Source organism: Anser anser (genome assembly GCF_964211835.1).
Source record: "Anser anser genome assembly, chromosome: 6".
In the NCBI taxonomy this organism is placed as follows: Eukaryota; Metazoa; Chordata; class Aves; order Anseriformes; family Anatidae; genus Anser; species Anser anser.
In genome coordinates, this window is record NC_139726.1 from 21,122,454 (window position 1) to 21,140,497 (window position 18,044).

General features: G+C 38.2%; 1 protein-coding gene across 1 annotated transcript in view; it reads left to right on the forward strand.

Annotated features, from left to right (window-relative positions):
* MYO3B (myosin IIIB) overlaps nucleotides 1-18,044 on the forward strand; it is a gene marked incomplete at its 5' end in the record, with an annotated part of 252,980 nt that overhangs the window by 159,257 nt on the left and 75,679 nt on the right. The window contains 2 exons of the mRNA XM_083842495.1: nucleotides 575-629; nucleotides 1,514-1,652. Of these exons, the coding sequence (XP_083698621.1) occupies nucleotides 575-629; nucleotides 1,514-1,652 (194 nt within the window). The remainder of the gene's footprint in view (nucleotides 1-574; nucleotides 630-1,513; nucleotides 1,653-18,044) is intronic.

Here is an 18,044-nt window from a genome sequence, read left to right on the forward strand (position 1 = left end):
GAGAGCAGGAGTTGGCCTGTAATATTTGTATGGTGACAAAACACATAATGGTAAAATAATAAAAATGCAGACAAAGTTCAGCTAAGAACTCTTACTCCTTGCTCTGTGCTTAATCCAAATGTCTTTAGGAGATCACAAAGCCATATGTCTCGCCTCTTCCTCCTGTGTCACATTTTCTGAGTGCCCATGTTTGATTTTTTTGGTGAAAACAGCTTTTCACAGCCTCTGGAGGAAAAAAATGTTTCATGTAAAATCTTGTCAAATTAATTTTAATAAATTACTTCAATTTCATAGAATTCTTATAAACTCATTTTACACATATGCACATATCCACAAATTTTTAATGTCAAATAGATTGCTTGTAGCCAGTTACTGTGTTTAATAACATGCACTTCCTTATAAAAGGAAATGGGACTGGTCTGTGTTTTCTCTGAATTGATCATATGTGCATATTTAGAAATTAGGGATGGAGGAAAAAGGAAAAGCATCAAAAATGTGTGTGCAAGTAAGCCTTTTATAAGAGTGAAGAAATTACAATATTTAAACTATATATTTTATTTTTCTTTGTTTTTAGGCAGCAAACCAATAATCCTGTGGTGCCTGATTTTCTTGACAAACAAACAAAAAAGGTACTACTAAGTTTGTATTCTAAACCAGCATTGCATTGTAACTTCAAATTCCTGAGTCCACAGTTCTGCAATGTGTTCATGGCTGCTTGGCATAGCCATCTGAACATGAAACCGTTAGTGATGTTTTGAAGTCTTTGAGACAAAAGCCTGCTTGCTAAGAACTTTAGTTCTGTAGAAAGACAGGGAGGTACAGCGAATAAGAGAATCAAAAGGCTGGAAATTTGCTGCTGAGAATAAATGCTAGCTGCTCCCTGAGGTGATTTGTCTGTGCACTTCACTTTCTACAGATGTTAGAGCCTCTTTTTTAGTAAGGACCTGAGGTTCTTTGGTAGCACTTTGATATCCTGCTCGAATTCAATATGTGAAATGGAGGAGTCGCTCTGTGACTTGGAGCACAGCATAGTCTTTGAAGTCTGATCCAATTTTTGCTGCTTACCATTTGATGTTGAAAGGATGAAATGGAGAAAATGTACAGTTTTTGCCAGTAACTCTGCTGAGCATATGTAAGATTAAAAAAACAAAATCCCTTGGATGATGTACTTAGAAATGTTAAGCAGATTAATACCTTCCTATAGCTTTTTTTCTAAAGATACAAATTAACTATGAGAAGAAATCAGCATACAGTGCATGCTACGATTTACCTGCATGAGGAGAGGGGATAAATAAGTTAAATGGAAAAAGTAAACAAATGTTTGTGACATGGGTGCTAAGTCAGTGCTGCTGAAAGCCACAAGAATCTTGTGTAACTTTAATCTAGCATTAGTCATTTATCGGAGCTGTAAAAAATATGAAGTTGCCCCCTGTGATATCACAACTGTAAGTTATCATGACAGAGTGAAATCAGTGCATTTCTTGAATGCCTAAAACAGCTTTCTTTATTCCAGAAGGATTTGAATGAGATTTTTGCTTCTCCGTTTATTGTAAAAAAATCATTCAAAATGAATGACTCACAGTCAATTAACCAATCCCAGTCAGTTGCAGACCATCAGTTGTCACGTCCCTTGAGATCCCCTAAAAAAGGAGGTAAGAAAAATACCAGCGTAACCATGATCTTTTGTTTACTATCTGTAAGATACATGTTGTCAGCATGTGAATTGCTTTATGTATTCATGAGGTCTTTTAACAATCTCTTGGAAGGCAGGAAACCTAAAGGAACTAACTAGCTTCTACATGTTTTCAAACTGGAAATATAAAAAAGCCCTTAAGTACCTGAATTACAGAGGCACAAGTATAGAGATTTTTAAAAGACAGTTTCTACTAAAAATATGGTTAATAATCTTGAAATACCTTTTTAATGAAATGAAATTGGCTTTCGAGAGCTTCAGCTTTCCTTTGCCTTCCAGCCTCAAAAGTGGAAGACAGTAATGAAATCTCTTATGTTTGGCAGAATGAAAGACAACTTGTTTGTTTACACTCACAATGATTCAGTCAGCAACACAGGAACATCTGCAATAATTCTAAAATCTGTGCAATGTGGTTTTTATTTTATTTGCTGACACGTTATTTTTGCCATGGTCAGTATCAGTTTAAAAACTTTAAGTATTATGACATTTTTTGAGTTTTAGCTGTTTTGACTTTTATTCCAGGAAATCAATGCCTATCAAAATATTCTTTTATGTCACTGTAGTCATTTAGTGCTTGCAAAATCCCTGAATCTAATACTGTATCACAGAATACAGTCCACAGTTTAAGATGAAGTAGATCGATAAAGTGATACCTCTATCTATTGCCAAAATATAAATAATAATACATGAATTTCCAGGTTTATTAGAAATGAATTGTTCATAATTTTGTGTCATATGTAAGCATTTCTATTTATATATTTAATGAGACACCTTTCATCCTGTTAGTCTACAAATATTTATCTGAATACTTGCGACCTAATCCTGCAAATTAGGTCTTATGGAGTTCAGTTAAACAATTTACAAAGTGAAGTTAAGAAGACAGATATATGTATGGAGATCCTTCTGTTATAGGAAATAATGTAAATTCAATGTTGTTAGTCTTCTACACTGGAATAATATGTTTTCCACACTAAAAACAGAGTTGCATGTAAACACAGCACGTTGAGAAATACATTATACTCTCTTCACTCATTTCATTCCATATGGGGTTTTGAGTCCATAGTGTGGGACTGCAGGGGATGTGTGCATTACTATCTTAAATTATCGCATGTTAAACAATAAACCTGTCAAACAAAAATATCTTCATTGCAGCAAACCCTCTTGAGGAAGGCAGTCAAGGTCCAAATCTGTCATCCTTTCTCTCAATGGGTATTGTATGTTACCCTGCAACTAGTCTCCTTGAAATCAGTGACATCGTGTCTGAAGTAAAACAATTAGAGAGAGTAAAATTGGCAGAATTGCACCCTTTGCAAGCACCTGATTCAGAGCCATTGCCAGTAATTCAGAGAGACTTCAGAAAATGTGAAATGGTAGAAGAATACAAGTTGAAGAAAAGAGATAAATACAACATTCATCTGAACAATTTAGGAAACATGTACATATAAAAGACTAAGCATTAAGGAATTTCTCAGTTAAGCATTAAGATATTCAGATAGATGATCCTATAAATCAGCTTCCATGAATGACTGTTAAGGAAGTAAACCTGCTGAAGAACACCAACTTCTTTTTAAAAACACGGCTTGCATTCAGAAATTCCAATGCTTTCACAGCCTACTCAATCTGTATTCAGTCTTCCTGCGTAAGGTATATTTTTAAGCACAGAATATTTTTAGACCTGTTGTGAAAATTAAGTGAAATAGCAAATATCAAACATTCCTTTTGGAATAAGAACATGTATACAATACATGGCTTTTATAACGTAGGACTGTACTACATAAGCTGTATTTCACAAAGCAAAAAGCTGTCCACTAGGTGGTCCAAAGAATGCGGAGACTGTTAGTTTTCACAATGAAACCTTACTCTTCAATGTTACACATTCATCTTGAATTCTTAAGCTTCACTGCAGGCAGAACTATTCTGTCGTTGTGTTGGTAGTGCTATGGACCTGGAACACGGAGACAAACAGAAAAAAGACTGATAGGGTTCTGCACTGGTCTGTGACGCAGTTCTGAAGCAGTGTTGATGTTTACTGAAGGAGGGAGCCTTTGTATCTAGGCTTAAGCACAAAGTGGAGGATAGTCAGCTCACTTGTCTTGAGGCCTCAGTAGGGTGAAGCTCTGGTGCAATCGAGGGGGAACAAAACACAAGAGAGAAAATGGTTGGTATGAGTTGACACATTTCTGTATTTATGAATGTATTTATTAAGTAGACTAGTGCAGGACCTGGCTCTGCTCTGCCCAGAAATTCCCCTTGGCTCTGCCAAGCGCTGGGGAGGTGCTAGTAGCAAAGCCAAGGAGTCTATCCAGTGTCTTTGACGTGACACACTCTGCCTGTTGTTATCCTTTTTTGTTAGGATGGAAAGGAGAATCCAGTCAATGCTAACAAGCCCGAAATGCAACATTCTAGTCACAAAAAGGTGGTAGAAAAAGAAATAAAATAATACAGACATAATCTCCAGAGGCCAAGTAGCAATACTCTCTTAGAATAAATAGTGAGAATGTTTGAAATAGTTAATGACAAATGAGTGCTTCATAAGGAGCTGACCAATGTAACTTTGACTCAAAAGTAAATACAACTGGGATTTTCCTAAATGAAAATGCAACACGTTCATAAAAAGCTAATACTACCTCCACATTGACCAGAGAATGATGTAACTCTTAATGCTAACACAGACATTTTAAACAAGTGAGAACATAAAAGTCTCTGGCTATGTTCTCTTGTGGGAGAACAGGATATGTCTGCTGATGACGTTTAAATTGTGCTTTTTACCTCACACTTTTGTCTGCAATGCTGAAACTTTGAGAGGCAGAGAAATTTGTCAGGGTTCTGAGATGCTGCAGATTGCACAATTCAGAACATCCATAGCCCCATTTTGAAGTTGAGGTAGTGAAACTTGCACTGTAGTTGTAAAAGTCAGAATATGTAATACGCCCTTTGATTTTATATTCCTTAATCTTTCATATTTTCAAAACTATTGGAAATTAAGAGCTATCATGTTTATTTTTATTTTAATGTTGCTCTTTTTTTCCCCTCCTTTCTGGTAAAGCAATCATCAAATGCAGTTTGGTGAATGTAGCTGAGTTGGGTTTGAAGAAACATGTGAAGAAAATCACAGTTTCTTGCACAGGTGGAGGACAAGTATACAAGTATATAATCAAACGTGCTAAATTATTGCTTGACAGGGAAGAAGGCTGCTGCCCACCTTAGACAGTACTGTAGACGAGTTCAGTAAGGGGTGTTGTGTGCACGGGAGATTATTTCCCCAAAGTTATTCTGTTGCTGTCATCACAGAGGTGATACTTTTAGGTTCATCATCCTAAACAGGAAATTCATAATCAGTTCATTAGTTGCTAGAGCTTAATTTCAGTTTTAAAGAAGTGATCAGCTTTCATTCAGCAAGACTGTGGTCCTGAAAGAAACTTAGTACATGAAGCGTTTTCAGAAAATATCCCCTATTCCATCTTGTTTTTCTGAATTGTTTTGCTGTGTATTGTCTCTGTGAATAAGATAAAGAGACAAATAATTCTGGGGAGGCAGAAGGGTTCTGTGTAATAGCCAAAGGTGTTTTGTTTTTGTTTTGTTTTTTCCCTTGAAAGTCCTTTGTTGCTTTCCTTAATTTAAAATAAGTTGTCTAAATTGAAAATGCATTTCTCTTTGTGTGTAAACACAAACCTTGATTTTTTCTGATAACTGACAGATCTGCTGGAGAGAAAATGCAATCCTTATTTATTGGGCATGATCAGATTTCCAAAGCAAGTAGAATTAGACTACTTGATCATGCAAATTATTTTTGAAAGCACAGAAATTCTTCTGAGCAGAGTCCAAGGGATGAGGATACCTGTCACCTCAGAATTGTTTGAAATGAATGAATGAATGTGACCATATGCAGCATTTTATAAGTCATTTTATAGACCAAAAACAAGATTGCAAAAACAGCAGTGCAAGGAAGAGGTACATTTAAGAGTAATAACAAGGTTACCTGCAGTCTTGGTCTCAAACAAGTAATGAGACCTTCCACGGTACTTCTGCTCACAGGTAGGACACCAGTCCTAATGTTTTAAATTAAATTAAAATTAAAATTTTATTGTTTTAAATTGGGAAATAATTTAGCCTTAACTAAGATATTGTTAGCTATTCCAGTTAGCAAACAGCTATTGTTTTAATTGTGCCAGCTATTTCTGATTAACAGAAGAGTCCATGCTGTGGTTAACCAAAGCAGTCCTTGTCTCTACCATGTGGTACCATGTCCTACCTCATGCTTGGTAACATGTTTTAAAAGCATAAGCAAAACAGCACCAGCAGTTGCTATAGCTGGTTACACTTTTGCAGTAATTTGTAAGAGGCACTGGTGCAATTGTTTCAGGAAATCCACTTAATCAGCAAAATAAATTCCATAGAATGTATCTGCAATCTTAAGATAGTCAGGTAAATGCTTTCCTGAATCAGTGTTCATGAGATCTTAAACATGAAGAAACCAATTAAAAAGATGTTTAAGAGTTTTGCAAGTATCTTGCTTAACATAACTAGTACATTGATTTCAGATATTGTCTTTCTATTGTCATTTTTTTTAACATTCTGTAAAGTAATGTTAAAATCTGAATAAATTTAAAGAGATATCTGAGAAGGTGAATGAAAATATTTCCTTGGAAAGCCTTTAGAACTTGTTTGTACTGAGAAAAAAGACATGCAGCTCATTACGGTATATTTGCATATTGTTAAAGTTACTGGAAACTGTATGTAATAATATTCATTAACATATAAACACTGGTTCAGATATTCCGTATTTTGCCTTTGCAGCAAAATAAAGTTAGTATGCAAGCTATACCAATTATAGATACACGTGCATTGTCTTTTATAGCTGTAGCAATACAGAGCTCAAAATGAATTACAGAATCGCATTCAAGTCAAGTGAACATACTTAGGTGACTGGTTTTTGCTTCAGAGTAGAATTTTCTTTGAGTCAGACTTCGTTACTGAAAATACTCTTTAAGCTGCCTCAGTCTCAGCCCTAGCATACAGTCTTGATTTGATGTCTTGCACATGAAATGCGCTTCAATATAGGGAATATATCCTACTCTACGTAGTAATTTAAGGTTGTAGCATAATTTTAACTGTATTCTCCTGTAATTCCTATTTGTGCTTTGTTTTAAAAAAGATAACAGCAATGGCAAAGCGATAGTCATTAGTAATTTGGTAATGGGGGCACTTTTAATGCTTTGATTCACAGACAGACAATATTCCAGCCTGACTAGAACAGGTATCCTGATAAAGATCGGGCAATATTTCACACAAGATATGGTATAAAGACCTAGATGTCTTGCAACTAAGGAAGCCACTTTGTGCAAGTGAGAGATCAACCCAAGGCATTCAGCCATTTCTCTCTGTGTAACTCAGCTTCCTATTTGATTCCCTTACAGCCAACCTTCCTATCTACATGAAAACCAAAACCACTGTTCCATAGTATAGTATGAAATGTTGCCTAGAATTTCAGCTAGTTGTCATTGGCAAATGGGAAGATGCTGACACATGGATGTCATTAATTTCAGAATGCTATCATTTGGGATTTTAAGTGAAAGAATTTATAACCTATTAAGAATTATTTTGGGTCATACAATCAGGAGTTCATTTCATCGTTTTTAAGCCCCCCACTGAGACTAATTTTACACTGAAGGAATGTAAATCATGAAAAACTTGACTGTAGTCAGTAGAATCATAGCAGTGAGTGGAATCAGGTCTCTTGGTTATAATAAACTGACATGAAAAATTCCCTACATATTTGGGATTTAGGGTTTTGGGGGATTATGAAGAGCATGGGACAGTCTGAACATTACAAGAAGCACTGAAGAAACCAAGGCTGCATTATATACCATGATCTGATGGCACTGAACTTGCTGTAGCTATGTATGAGGGCTATGAGATCTCCACAGTATTCTCCTACCATATACCACACTACAGCTGAGGAATTACTATTAGCCATGTTGCAGTTGAAGCCTCAGGCGGAAGAGTTGCCAATGAGGTATGTTGTATAATGAATTTCCATTGAAAGGATCTTGCCACAGTAGTGTCTTGCTGCTCCTGAGCCAAAATCTGACTGGCATGAGCCAGGCAAAAAGTAGCTTCTTTTTCTTTTTTCCCCTTAAAAATCGAGTATCGGCAGTTTACTGACCTCTTCAACAGTAAGATATATGCTGGGCTTTGGACGTAGTAAACAGAAATCACATTTGCAAATCATTCATTTTGCCTTTAAAAAGGGTATAAGTAAAAATCATACGAAAGAGGATATTTTTAGGATGACTTTTGAGAAAATAGGTTGAAAATAAAGCTATGTCTCAGAAAATCATTATTACTTCTGTCAGTATTAGAAACTATAAAAACCCTTCCAGAGTAGTGAGGCTGCAATTTTTGCAGATGGATTTTGTTGGTGCAAGTAAGGCTATTATTGTGCACTGCATTGCTTATGGTGGAACCCTGCAGGAGGCCCCGTGAGGGAACATCACCTGCCCATCCCATGGAAAGCCTGAGTTTCGTCTTTCTGCATTTCTACCGTGCAGGAGCCAGTTAGCTTCATTGGCCATTGGTGTGAGAATCACAGTACCTCTATTGTAGTATTTCAGTCTCTCAATACGTAGTTCAAGTGTGGATTCAGAAAATCTGGCTCCAAAACATAAATTTAGTCAGTTAAACTTCTCTCTGTCATATGCAAAGTTTTCAGCTGTGACTCGCACTGATGTTTGTATTCTGAACTCACAGATGCTTTGTTAAACCTTTTTCTACTCATGATTTGCAGACTGCATTCTGCCTAAGTAACAGCACAACAAGTCTGAAAAGAAATTGGGCTGTTTCTAAGTTTTTCTTCGCTGCTGTTTCTTAATTGTGTTTGTTTTTTTTCCTCCAATAGACAAAGACACAAACAGTGACAAGTGATAAATACAAGCCTTGATTTGTTAAACACGTTAGCTCTGTGTTTAGCCCTAGGCAGTGAATTTCATTATAGACTGGTTTACTTCTGGATTGGTTATTGTGATTGCTTCCAATGCAAAAAGATTTGACTTGCAGCCATGACTGATTAGTATCAAAGGTGAATGATAAAATAAGATGCAAGTAAAATGCAGAAATAAACTGCACATATAAAAAGTTCTCCAGAGACCGCTGGTCTGTGGTGGTTTTACTTGGGTGGGCGGCTGAGCTCCACCACAACCAATCTCTCACTCCCCCTCCTCAAAGAGGAACAGGGAGAAAATATGATGAAAAGGGCTCTAGGGTTGAGATAAGGACAGGGACATCGCACAGTCATTATCGTGATGGGCAAAACAGACTCAGCGTAGGGAGATAGTAAGATGTATTACCTATTACTAACAAGCTAGAGAAGTGAGAAACAAAGAAACCAAAAGCACCTTCCCCCCCCATCCACCCTCTTCCACCTCCTCCCCCCCCGAGCGGCGCAGGGGAACGGGGGAATGGGGGTTATGGTCAGTCTATAGCGCTTCTTCGCCGCCGCTCCTTCTTGGTCACTCTCGTCCCCTGTGCTGTGGGGTCCCTCCCACGGGATGCAGTCCTTGCTGAACTGATCTGGCATGGGCTGCCCACAGGCAGCAGCTCTTCAAGAACTGCTCCAGATATGGGTCCGTACCACGGGGTCCATCCCTCAGGAGTGAACTGCTCTGACCTGGATCCCCCACGGGCAGCAGCTCCTGCCAGCTCACCTGCTCCTGCGTGGTCTCCTCTCCACGGGCTACAGGTCCGGCCCGGAATCTGCTCCGGCAGGGGTCTTCCACAGGCCGCAGTCTCTGTCAGTGCAGATCCACCTGCTCCACCGTGGTCTCTTCCACGGGCTGCAGGGTGGAACCCTGCTCCACTGTGGTCTCTTCCATGGGCTGCAGGGGGACAGCCTGCTTCACCATGGTCCTCACCACAGGCTGCAGGGGACTTCTGCTCTGGCGCCTGGAGCACCTCTCCCCCTCCTTCTTCACTGACCTTGGTGCCTGCAAGGCTGTTCCTCACTCCTCTCACTCTCCCAGCTGCTGTGTTGCAGCGTTTTTTTTCCCTGTCTTAAATATGCTCTCACAGAGGCGCAAAACAACATCACTTATTGGCTCAGCTCTGGTCAGCAGTGGGGCCCTTACCAAACATGGGGCAGCTTCTAGATTCTTCTCACAGAAGTCACCCCTATGGCCCACTGCTACCAAAACCCTGCCATGTACCCATTACATGGTCTCACTGTTTGCTCTATAATATGTTGAAATTCAGTTCACATTGCGATGAAAAGAGAATGCGTATGTCTCTCATTGAAAAATATGAAAATAGTAAGGAATATGATACAGTTAATAAAATTGAATAGTATCCACAATAATGTTGTGCCACAAAAACAGATTTTAGTAAGGGCTCAGTTTCTACCTTTAACACATGATGTCTAGCACTGTCTTTCTGACACAAGCTGCAGTTCTCCTGCTGTATGGAATAGCATGGGAAACCTCTGAAAGTACCATAACAAATTTATTTCTGATTTTTTTTTTTTTAATTTCAAAACATTACATACTTTGCATATGTTCATATTTTTTTCGGTGTTCTACGCTGGGTAGTTGTCCTAGTGGATGGAAACCCAAACCATAGTATACAATTAGTATGGCTGATAGGTGTAAATGAGTAAAATAATACCTCTGTCAAGTAGAGGATAGATACTTAGGACAAAATATTTGCAACGACTGGTGTGAACATCTGGAGATACGAGTTATTTGCAGATACTGTTTGATCAATAGGTATTCCATTCAATAAATCATTAACTGGTGATGAAATATTTGGGTGGAAAGAAATTATCTTGCATCACTTATTTATTGTGACTGAATCACTCAGCTCTGCTCCTGACAGTGATTGTGTTCCTTTGTTCTCCATCATTAAAAGTGTTTTACATTTTAGTTCTCTCACGTATGACCTCAGTTGATTTAATGGTTAAGTTGAATATAGCAATAGCAAATACTACCTTGTAGCAGTAATTACGAGCTTGTAGAGCTCATTTCTGTCCCCCAGGCAAGGGTAATCTTTCTTAAGGATCTTTCTTGCATGTAGAGAGAATTACTGAGAGCCAGTTGTGCTCGTGCATTGGCTGACATTGGCAGTACACCAGAAATAGAAAGCCACACTCCCACCTTTCCTGCTTATAACACCTTTCCCCTAAGAGAAGATAAGAACACCAAAATCACAGGAAGAATTGTTATTGCTGCCAATATGGGAAGGAGAAGCTGCTTTTCTACATGGGCTCAGGCAGGAAACAAATGTATCTTTGTCATAACATATATGGAAAGAGCAGTTTGATGAATTCTAGAATTTCTCTTTCTAAAAATGTCTTAATACCAATTCTTTGTCTCTAAGGTTGGTCCTGCCTGGTAGAAATCAGACTATTTTGTGTAGAAGTGCAAGCATAAGCAATAGATAGTATGAGAAGAGCCCTATATAATTACTAAGTATTGCCTCTTGCTTGTCATATTAGTCTGGGCTAAGTCTGAAGGGGAGAATGGAGAGGAAAGTCAAATGGCTGAACAGCATCAGGAGTACCAATGAAAGACTTGTCTCATCTGACACACATTTTTGTAAGGAATCAAACAGAATACATGTGATTGCCTGGAATTGAAGTTGGAGAACTACAGAAGTTCTCCACCTTCAACTGCAGCTAGTTTTCTCTATAGGCTAGGAAGTAAGTCTTCAGGTCTTTGGCTGTGTCTTTGTGGGTGTGCTGTTCTTGGGACTCCCTCTCACCGGCGTGCTTGTGTTTGCCCCGTGCACACACACAAGTCACATTCAGAACGAGGAAAAAACTATTGCATTGTTCCAGCCTCCTTCTGTAGTACTGGGATTTGCAAACACCAAAAATGCCCTCCAGCAAAGTGGTGCAATTGTTTTTTCTACATTCTTTTAATGCTGTTCTTTATTGCATATTCTTAGTTATGATAAAGAGCATGACTATCAAATGAATAACAGTAAGCTTGTGGGTTTTGAAAGGCTTATTTGGAAAAAAAAAGTTTGCTGCAGCTCTGCAAAAAAACTGTGAACTAATTTGAGTACCAGCCTGTGAGTGTTGTATTAAAAATTCAAAACAAACAGCTGCTATAGTTAAAAATAGGTAAAAGATATCTGTGTAACAAAAAATTTTGAGCTGTTGATTTCTTTTCAGAAACAGCTGAATTTATACAAAGTTCAGATCTGCATCCAGTGTCCCAAAGGGGGTACAGATACAAGATTTCAGTTTGAGCCCACCCCTCATATTTTGCTCATCAGACTTAAAGATAAGTGATATCAATTCCTTTCATATGTTGTTGTCCTTGTGCTTCCAAATATTTTTTCATTCATAGGAAACTGATAAATTGGAAGTACTAATGCTTTTAACCTCCTCATAAGGGTCTGCCCCTTGCAATTACATTCAGAACAGCTGTTGGGTAGAGTTTATAGCAAACATCCAGTTTTCGGTTGTCTGTATCAAGGGTCATGCTTTGTACATTTTGATCATTGATTTAGGGCCCAAGAAGGGTGAATTCCTCACCTTCGTATCAGAAGGAGTTTAACTACTTTAGAAAAATGGAATTTCACATGAGTAGCCAGTAGATATTTTCATTTGCAAGCTGTAATCTATTTTGAAACATTCACTGGTGACAATGGTCAACACAGGGAGACAAAGCAGAGGTGTCTCACAGCACTGAAGATGAAGCAGGATTTTTATTACCACATTTCATCATCATAAGCAAATTGTAGCTTTAAGCTTTTTAATTTTTTTTTTTTAAAGATTGCCTACATGGTAGTGCCATACAGAACGAGCCAGTCATGACACTCAATGAGGAAAATCACTTAAATTCACAAAATTCCCTCTCCTCATCCCATCCACAAAATAAACACACACAGTCAGAACAGCTTTAGAGCATTTGAAAGGAGTACATTACTTTGTTGGTGTAGGAAAGGTATGCTTCGTGCTCTCTCTTGAAAGGCAAAAATTTTTTGAAGGTTAATAAATACTTATTAAACTATTTCCTATGAATTAGTGCCCATATCAATGCATCATTTTGCATCATTATTTGCAATGTAGTTATTCTTTATGCTTATGAAGTGTGTTTCTCTAAAAGACTGGACCAATAACTAGTCTAATATATTTGAAAATAAAGAACAGATGAGATGAAATAAGGGAAAATTTCCCTTGTGGAATACAACCATTCATTCTGTGACCATTTTTTATTTCTCATTTATGAATTTTGAAGGCTATCCAAAACACACAAAGAAAGAGAGGACAAATATGTCCATACATAATATCACATCAAGAAAAGAGACAAGATAAAGCATGAGACTCCAAATAGCAGAGTCAGTTAAGCAATTCACTCAGCTTTAGAATAATATTCCAAAAGTTACCTGAGACAGGAGAAACTGAGATTATCCCCTCTGGACCTCTAACATTTACAATCATACATTCTGTGTTTCACTGTCCCCTCCAGTGCAGTCATACAGCTATAATGCCTTCTACTTTTTGGCAGTCATATTTATAAAAATTGTAATGATCTCTACGGGATCTAAATAAATCACTATTAAACTGTTACTGCGTGCTTGGTCAAATTATGACATAATTTTCTTCATGGATTATATGAGGGGTCATTGTGAGCGCAAGTTAAACAGTTTGGTTTTAAATGAGTCAAGCTTAGCTTTTGGGCAGTTTTCATCCTTGAAAAAAAAATCTTCAGTCCTTTTCTTCTGTTTTTTTCTTTACATTAGGGTGGTTTTTTCAGCTGTTTACATCTGTCTTTTTATTCAAGGTTGGACCTACTTTGAGGACCTAACTTGTCCTAAGTTGGACATTAACATTTTGTAATTTAGGGGTGTTGAGAGTCTGACCTGAATTCGCTAACCTAGGACTGTTTCTGCACCTTATCTGCCTTTCCAAATGTACTGGAATTTTGGCCAGAGTTCTGAGTCAAGTTCATGCTGCTCTAGAGCTTCTTGTGGTGGCTAGTTACTTCTTCTGGAAGTCTGTGACTGTGCAGGGTCATTGGAAGCAGAACAAAATGTGCCATGGTTTTTGGACATGCTTCTTTAAAAAGAACAGCTTTCAGCTGAATTGATAGTTGCTTCTGAGAATTAGGGCATGATTTACTCTTCAAGTTGGCAGACAATTTAAGATCAGTATTTAAGGACAGTCTTTATCAGTGTGTCATCAAGATCCAAGCCCTTGCAAGCATAGTGGTTTTATCCTTTCTTGCTGAAAGAAAGCATCCCTCAATTTTATCTCTGGTTATAGCCTGTAACTAACCAAGTAATAATATAATAAGACTTTGGAAGAAAACATTGTGTTCTCATTTGTGCCCTGGAAAAAAAAATAAATTAAAAAAAATAAGTGTTAGATGTCATGCATATTCCCTTGATATTGTCAAATAAATTCGCCAAAGAAATCTGTCAGCAATAAGAATGCTATTGGCTGTCTTTGGATTTGCAGTTCCGTTTACTGCAGTTAGAAAAATTAGTTCCTGCCTCACACGTGTTCCCTACAGCCCTGTAAAGGTGTGCAAATGCTCACATTCTTGTTCTTCAAGGTCACAGAACACACCCAGAACAGCAAACATGCTTAAAGGAGTGATGTGAGGGGGGTACAACCAAGCCAAATGAGGTTGAGAGAGGTTCTCTAACACGGAAGTACTGAATTTTTACTGAAGGGTGAAGATAAGTAAATTTGTTTTGACTGGAGGAGCATAAACATTAGAGGATACGTCTTCAGTAGAACTTCTGGTCAACTTATTAAGAGTTTCCAGAAAGTCCTTTTCTGGGGGTAAATAGAACTACATTTTCCAAAGCATTCAGTAACTCCCTAAATTGCAGGCGCTGGGCTGGTGCGTAGCAAATGCCTCCTGTAACCTCTGGAAAGGGTGTAGCAGGGAAGGATGTGCCTGTGCCTACAGAGGTTTCTCCACTTCAGCATCAATGGCTGAAGCTGGGGAAAATGAGAGGATATAGGTGAAAAGAGATTTTTTTTTGTGCATCCTGCAGCTTTTTACCCTAGTGGCTTTTGTTCAGGTTTGTACTGCCCTGCCTTAGCATGCTTCTTATCCTGGGACGAGTAGGAGCAAAGACACAGAGATGGCTTTGCATGCAGCAAACAGGCCTTCTGTGCTAGGGGTGTTCTCTGAAGGGGCCTCAGGGCAACTGTAAATTAGGCCTATTATGCTTAACTTCATCATGCATCCTCATGCTACACCATGAATAAGCATGGCTGGTCTATAAATCTAGCCCATTGTATCTGGTTTACATTAGTTAAACTAATGCTTGGGTTTTTGTTTGGCTTTGTTCATACCAACATCAGAACATTGAGTAAGAACAACAAATCAGAAACAAAAAAACAAAGATTTAAAAATACTGCTCCCACAGATTGGAGCCCCAAGTGTGTTTTATAAAAACAATTTGAATAAATGTTGCTGGATTTTTGACCAGATTCTTTCCCCTGAAGGACCTTTTGAAACAAAAACAAACTGAGCAAAACAAGTTTTCGTGGGATGGGCCTATGCCTGTTTTCATGTAAATGGATGACAAAGCTCAGAGCAGAAAGGCAGCAGTGTGCTGGAAGCTGGTGTACATTGTGTTCTGCATGTTCCCAGCTGACTTGCCAAGAGTGATCTAGAACTGAAACAAGGCCCTCTTTTTACTGGGACACAGGAAAAGAAGTCATCATTAATCTAAAACAGTTCAGTTGTTTGAAACAATAGACTTTGGTAATTTGATATCCTGATTGTGCCACATTCTCATGAGAATGTGTGGCCTATGGTGCCGGGTCAGGAAGGTGAGAGGTTCTGAAAACTGTCCTTTCTCTTGTGTGGCCCATGAAAGTAGTCTGTACTCTACCAGAGTACCCTCTATCTGTTTCTGTATGGGTACGTAACATCACAGATGAGATGAGGAAGTGGTTGGCTTCAGCTCTTACTTACCAGAATTGACCAGCCACGGGTGTCTGGAATAAGTTATAGCCCACCCAGCTGTTCAGCATGACTCCACCGTGACACAAAGCCTACGGAGTTGAGCTGGCACTTACAAAGACGCTTGCGAAGCTGTTTGAAATAGGAAAGTCCAAGATTATTTTCATGTGGATGTGCCATGTGTCATGGGGAGGCAGACAGGAGGTTTCCAGATCCTAGTGATGAAAAAAATGGAAGGTAAGGCAAAGTTTTACTTGTAATAGCTGCATGAACTTATTTTAATGGGGTCGCTTCCATGAGGTACTCTGATGCAGTTTCTGTAAGTGTTATGTCATTGAACTGAGTAAGTCTCCCGACTGGAGCAGAGGTGAAAATAAACTTGAGTCTTGCTGTGCAGTACTGTGTTTAAGTTACAGGAAGGAATACTGGGTAAAAGTGACACAGATTATTAAAAGTATTGCTTGTCAGGCTTTTTATTTAGCCTCAAATTTGAAAGCTATTCCTTTATTTCTAAATCTTCACATTTGCATCCCTTTGATATAAAATGCTTGTGAACTAACTAGAGAACAGAGCTGTGAGTTCAGTAGCCAAGAGATCCTTGATTTCTTAACACAGAGTTTCACAGGCTTGTTTGCAGCATCTTCTCCTTCTGAATATAACAAGCGCAGCGGTTACGGGCAGAGGTTGATGATGAAGGAAGGGCCCAGTCCTTCAGCATGTAGTAGTGGTTACTCACATGTCCATAGCACTCATTGCCTAAATAAGACCATTTGATGTGAAAAAGATGGAAATGTGGATTTTAAATGACTGCTTAGAATTTGAAGTTTAAAGTATTAATTGGAACGTAAGTTGTGTTGAATGGTATAGACAACTGCATGGCTGGGAACAAACTTTTCTGTGTGATATTTCATGTTCAAGACAAAAATATTACATTACTTGTGTTGTGAAACAGTAATGTGCAATAATTGTGATATAAGTGCACAAAACATTAAAGATGCAATAACTAAGTGCTGCAGTGTCCAATGACACTACAGTGTCACTGAGATACTTAAAAGGGAAATTTAAATTACCTGTACAACATTTTATCACCTAGTTATCCTAAACACAATTATGGATGTACAATTGCTATTTAGATAAGTAATACCCTACTAATGATGTTTTTGCAAATGATTATGAGAAAACAATTTATTTGCCTAGGAATTTCAGGATAACATTTGCTGTACTTATCAGATTTCTGGAAGTTTAAGGACACTGATGTGTCTTCTTTCTGGTGGGTATGTATGACTGCAACTTGCAGATTTCTGTGAAACGTGTTTTTTACTGTAGTCTTATGCAAGAGGGCATCTAAAGGAAAAGCCTACTTTTTAGTTCAGCAGAGTTAGCAGTCTCTTCACTGGAGAAACTACCATGCACAGAACCAGCCAGTTAGGCTGTGTCTGCAGTTAGTAGGCTTTGAAAATATAACTGTTCTGTTGATGTTTGCCAGCAAACCTCCTTGCTGGAAAGGCTTCTCATCACAGTAAAGCAGTTCTTAAAACAATTTGCCAGGTGGGATGAATTGTTCTGGTAAAAAATAGCAATATTTCTAGCTGAGGACTTAGGTGATGGTAAGAAATAAAGTCATTGACAGAATTTCCTGATGTGGACTAGGCCTTAAACTAAATTGTCATTCAAATAAAAAGAAGAAAAAGAGAGACTAATGGACCCAGCACTGCCCATTTTCCCTGAAAATGCCTTTCCTGATACTGAAGAGCAATGATTGTTTGTTGTTGTTGTTGTTTAAAATCAGAACATAGGTTTTCTTGTGGTATTTCTTAGTAGATTCAGATATTCCAAAGCTCCAAGGTTGGGGATGGATACCCCATGCAGGCAGTGCACAAGTGCTCTGGGGAACAGGATGTGGATGTATCTACATACTGTCCTCCCTCCACCTTCCAGTCAGAGCATAGAAGGAGACAGCCTGTTTTCAGATATGTTTTCTTAATTTCTTCTGAAAACTCTCCGACATATGCTTCAGCAATATAATGTAGGCAGAGAGATTTAGCAAGCCTTGCTACAGATTTGTTATTATATATCGTAGGAAGATCAAAAGTAAAATGACTAGGATAAGCTTCTGTTTCAGACTAGTGCATTCATAAACACTATTCCACTGATACGTGGAGTAGTATTTTTGAACCAGTAAATGCAAATGCTTCCCGTGCCGTCAGAGATTCCTTAGAGGTGTGAACAGAGCTGTCAGTTCCGTGTATTCTCTTTACCTGTTCTTTATATTGCTGAGTCCCATACATTTCTCCTCTCTGCTTAATTCAGATCAACCAAAATACGTGACCATGCAAAACTACTCATGAGCAGTGTTCTATTATGTTGGGAAAATTGAGTTGAATTCAGATAACAGTATCTTCCGTAAATATGAAAACAAATCA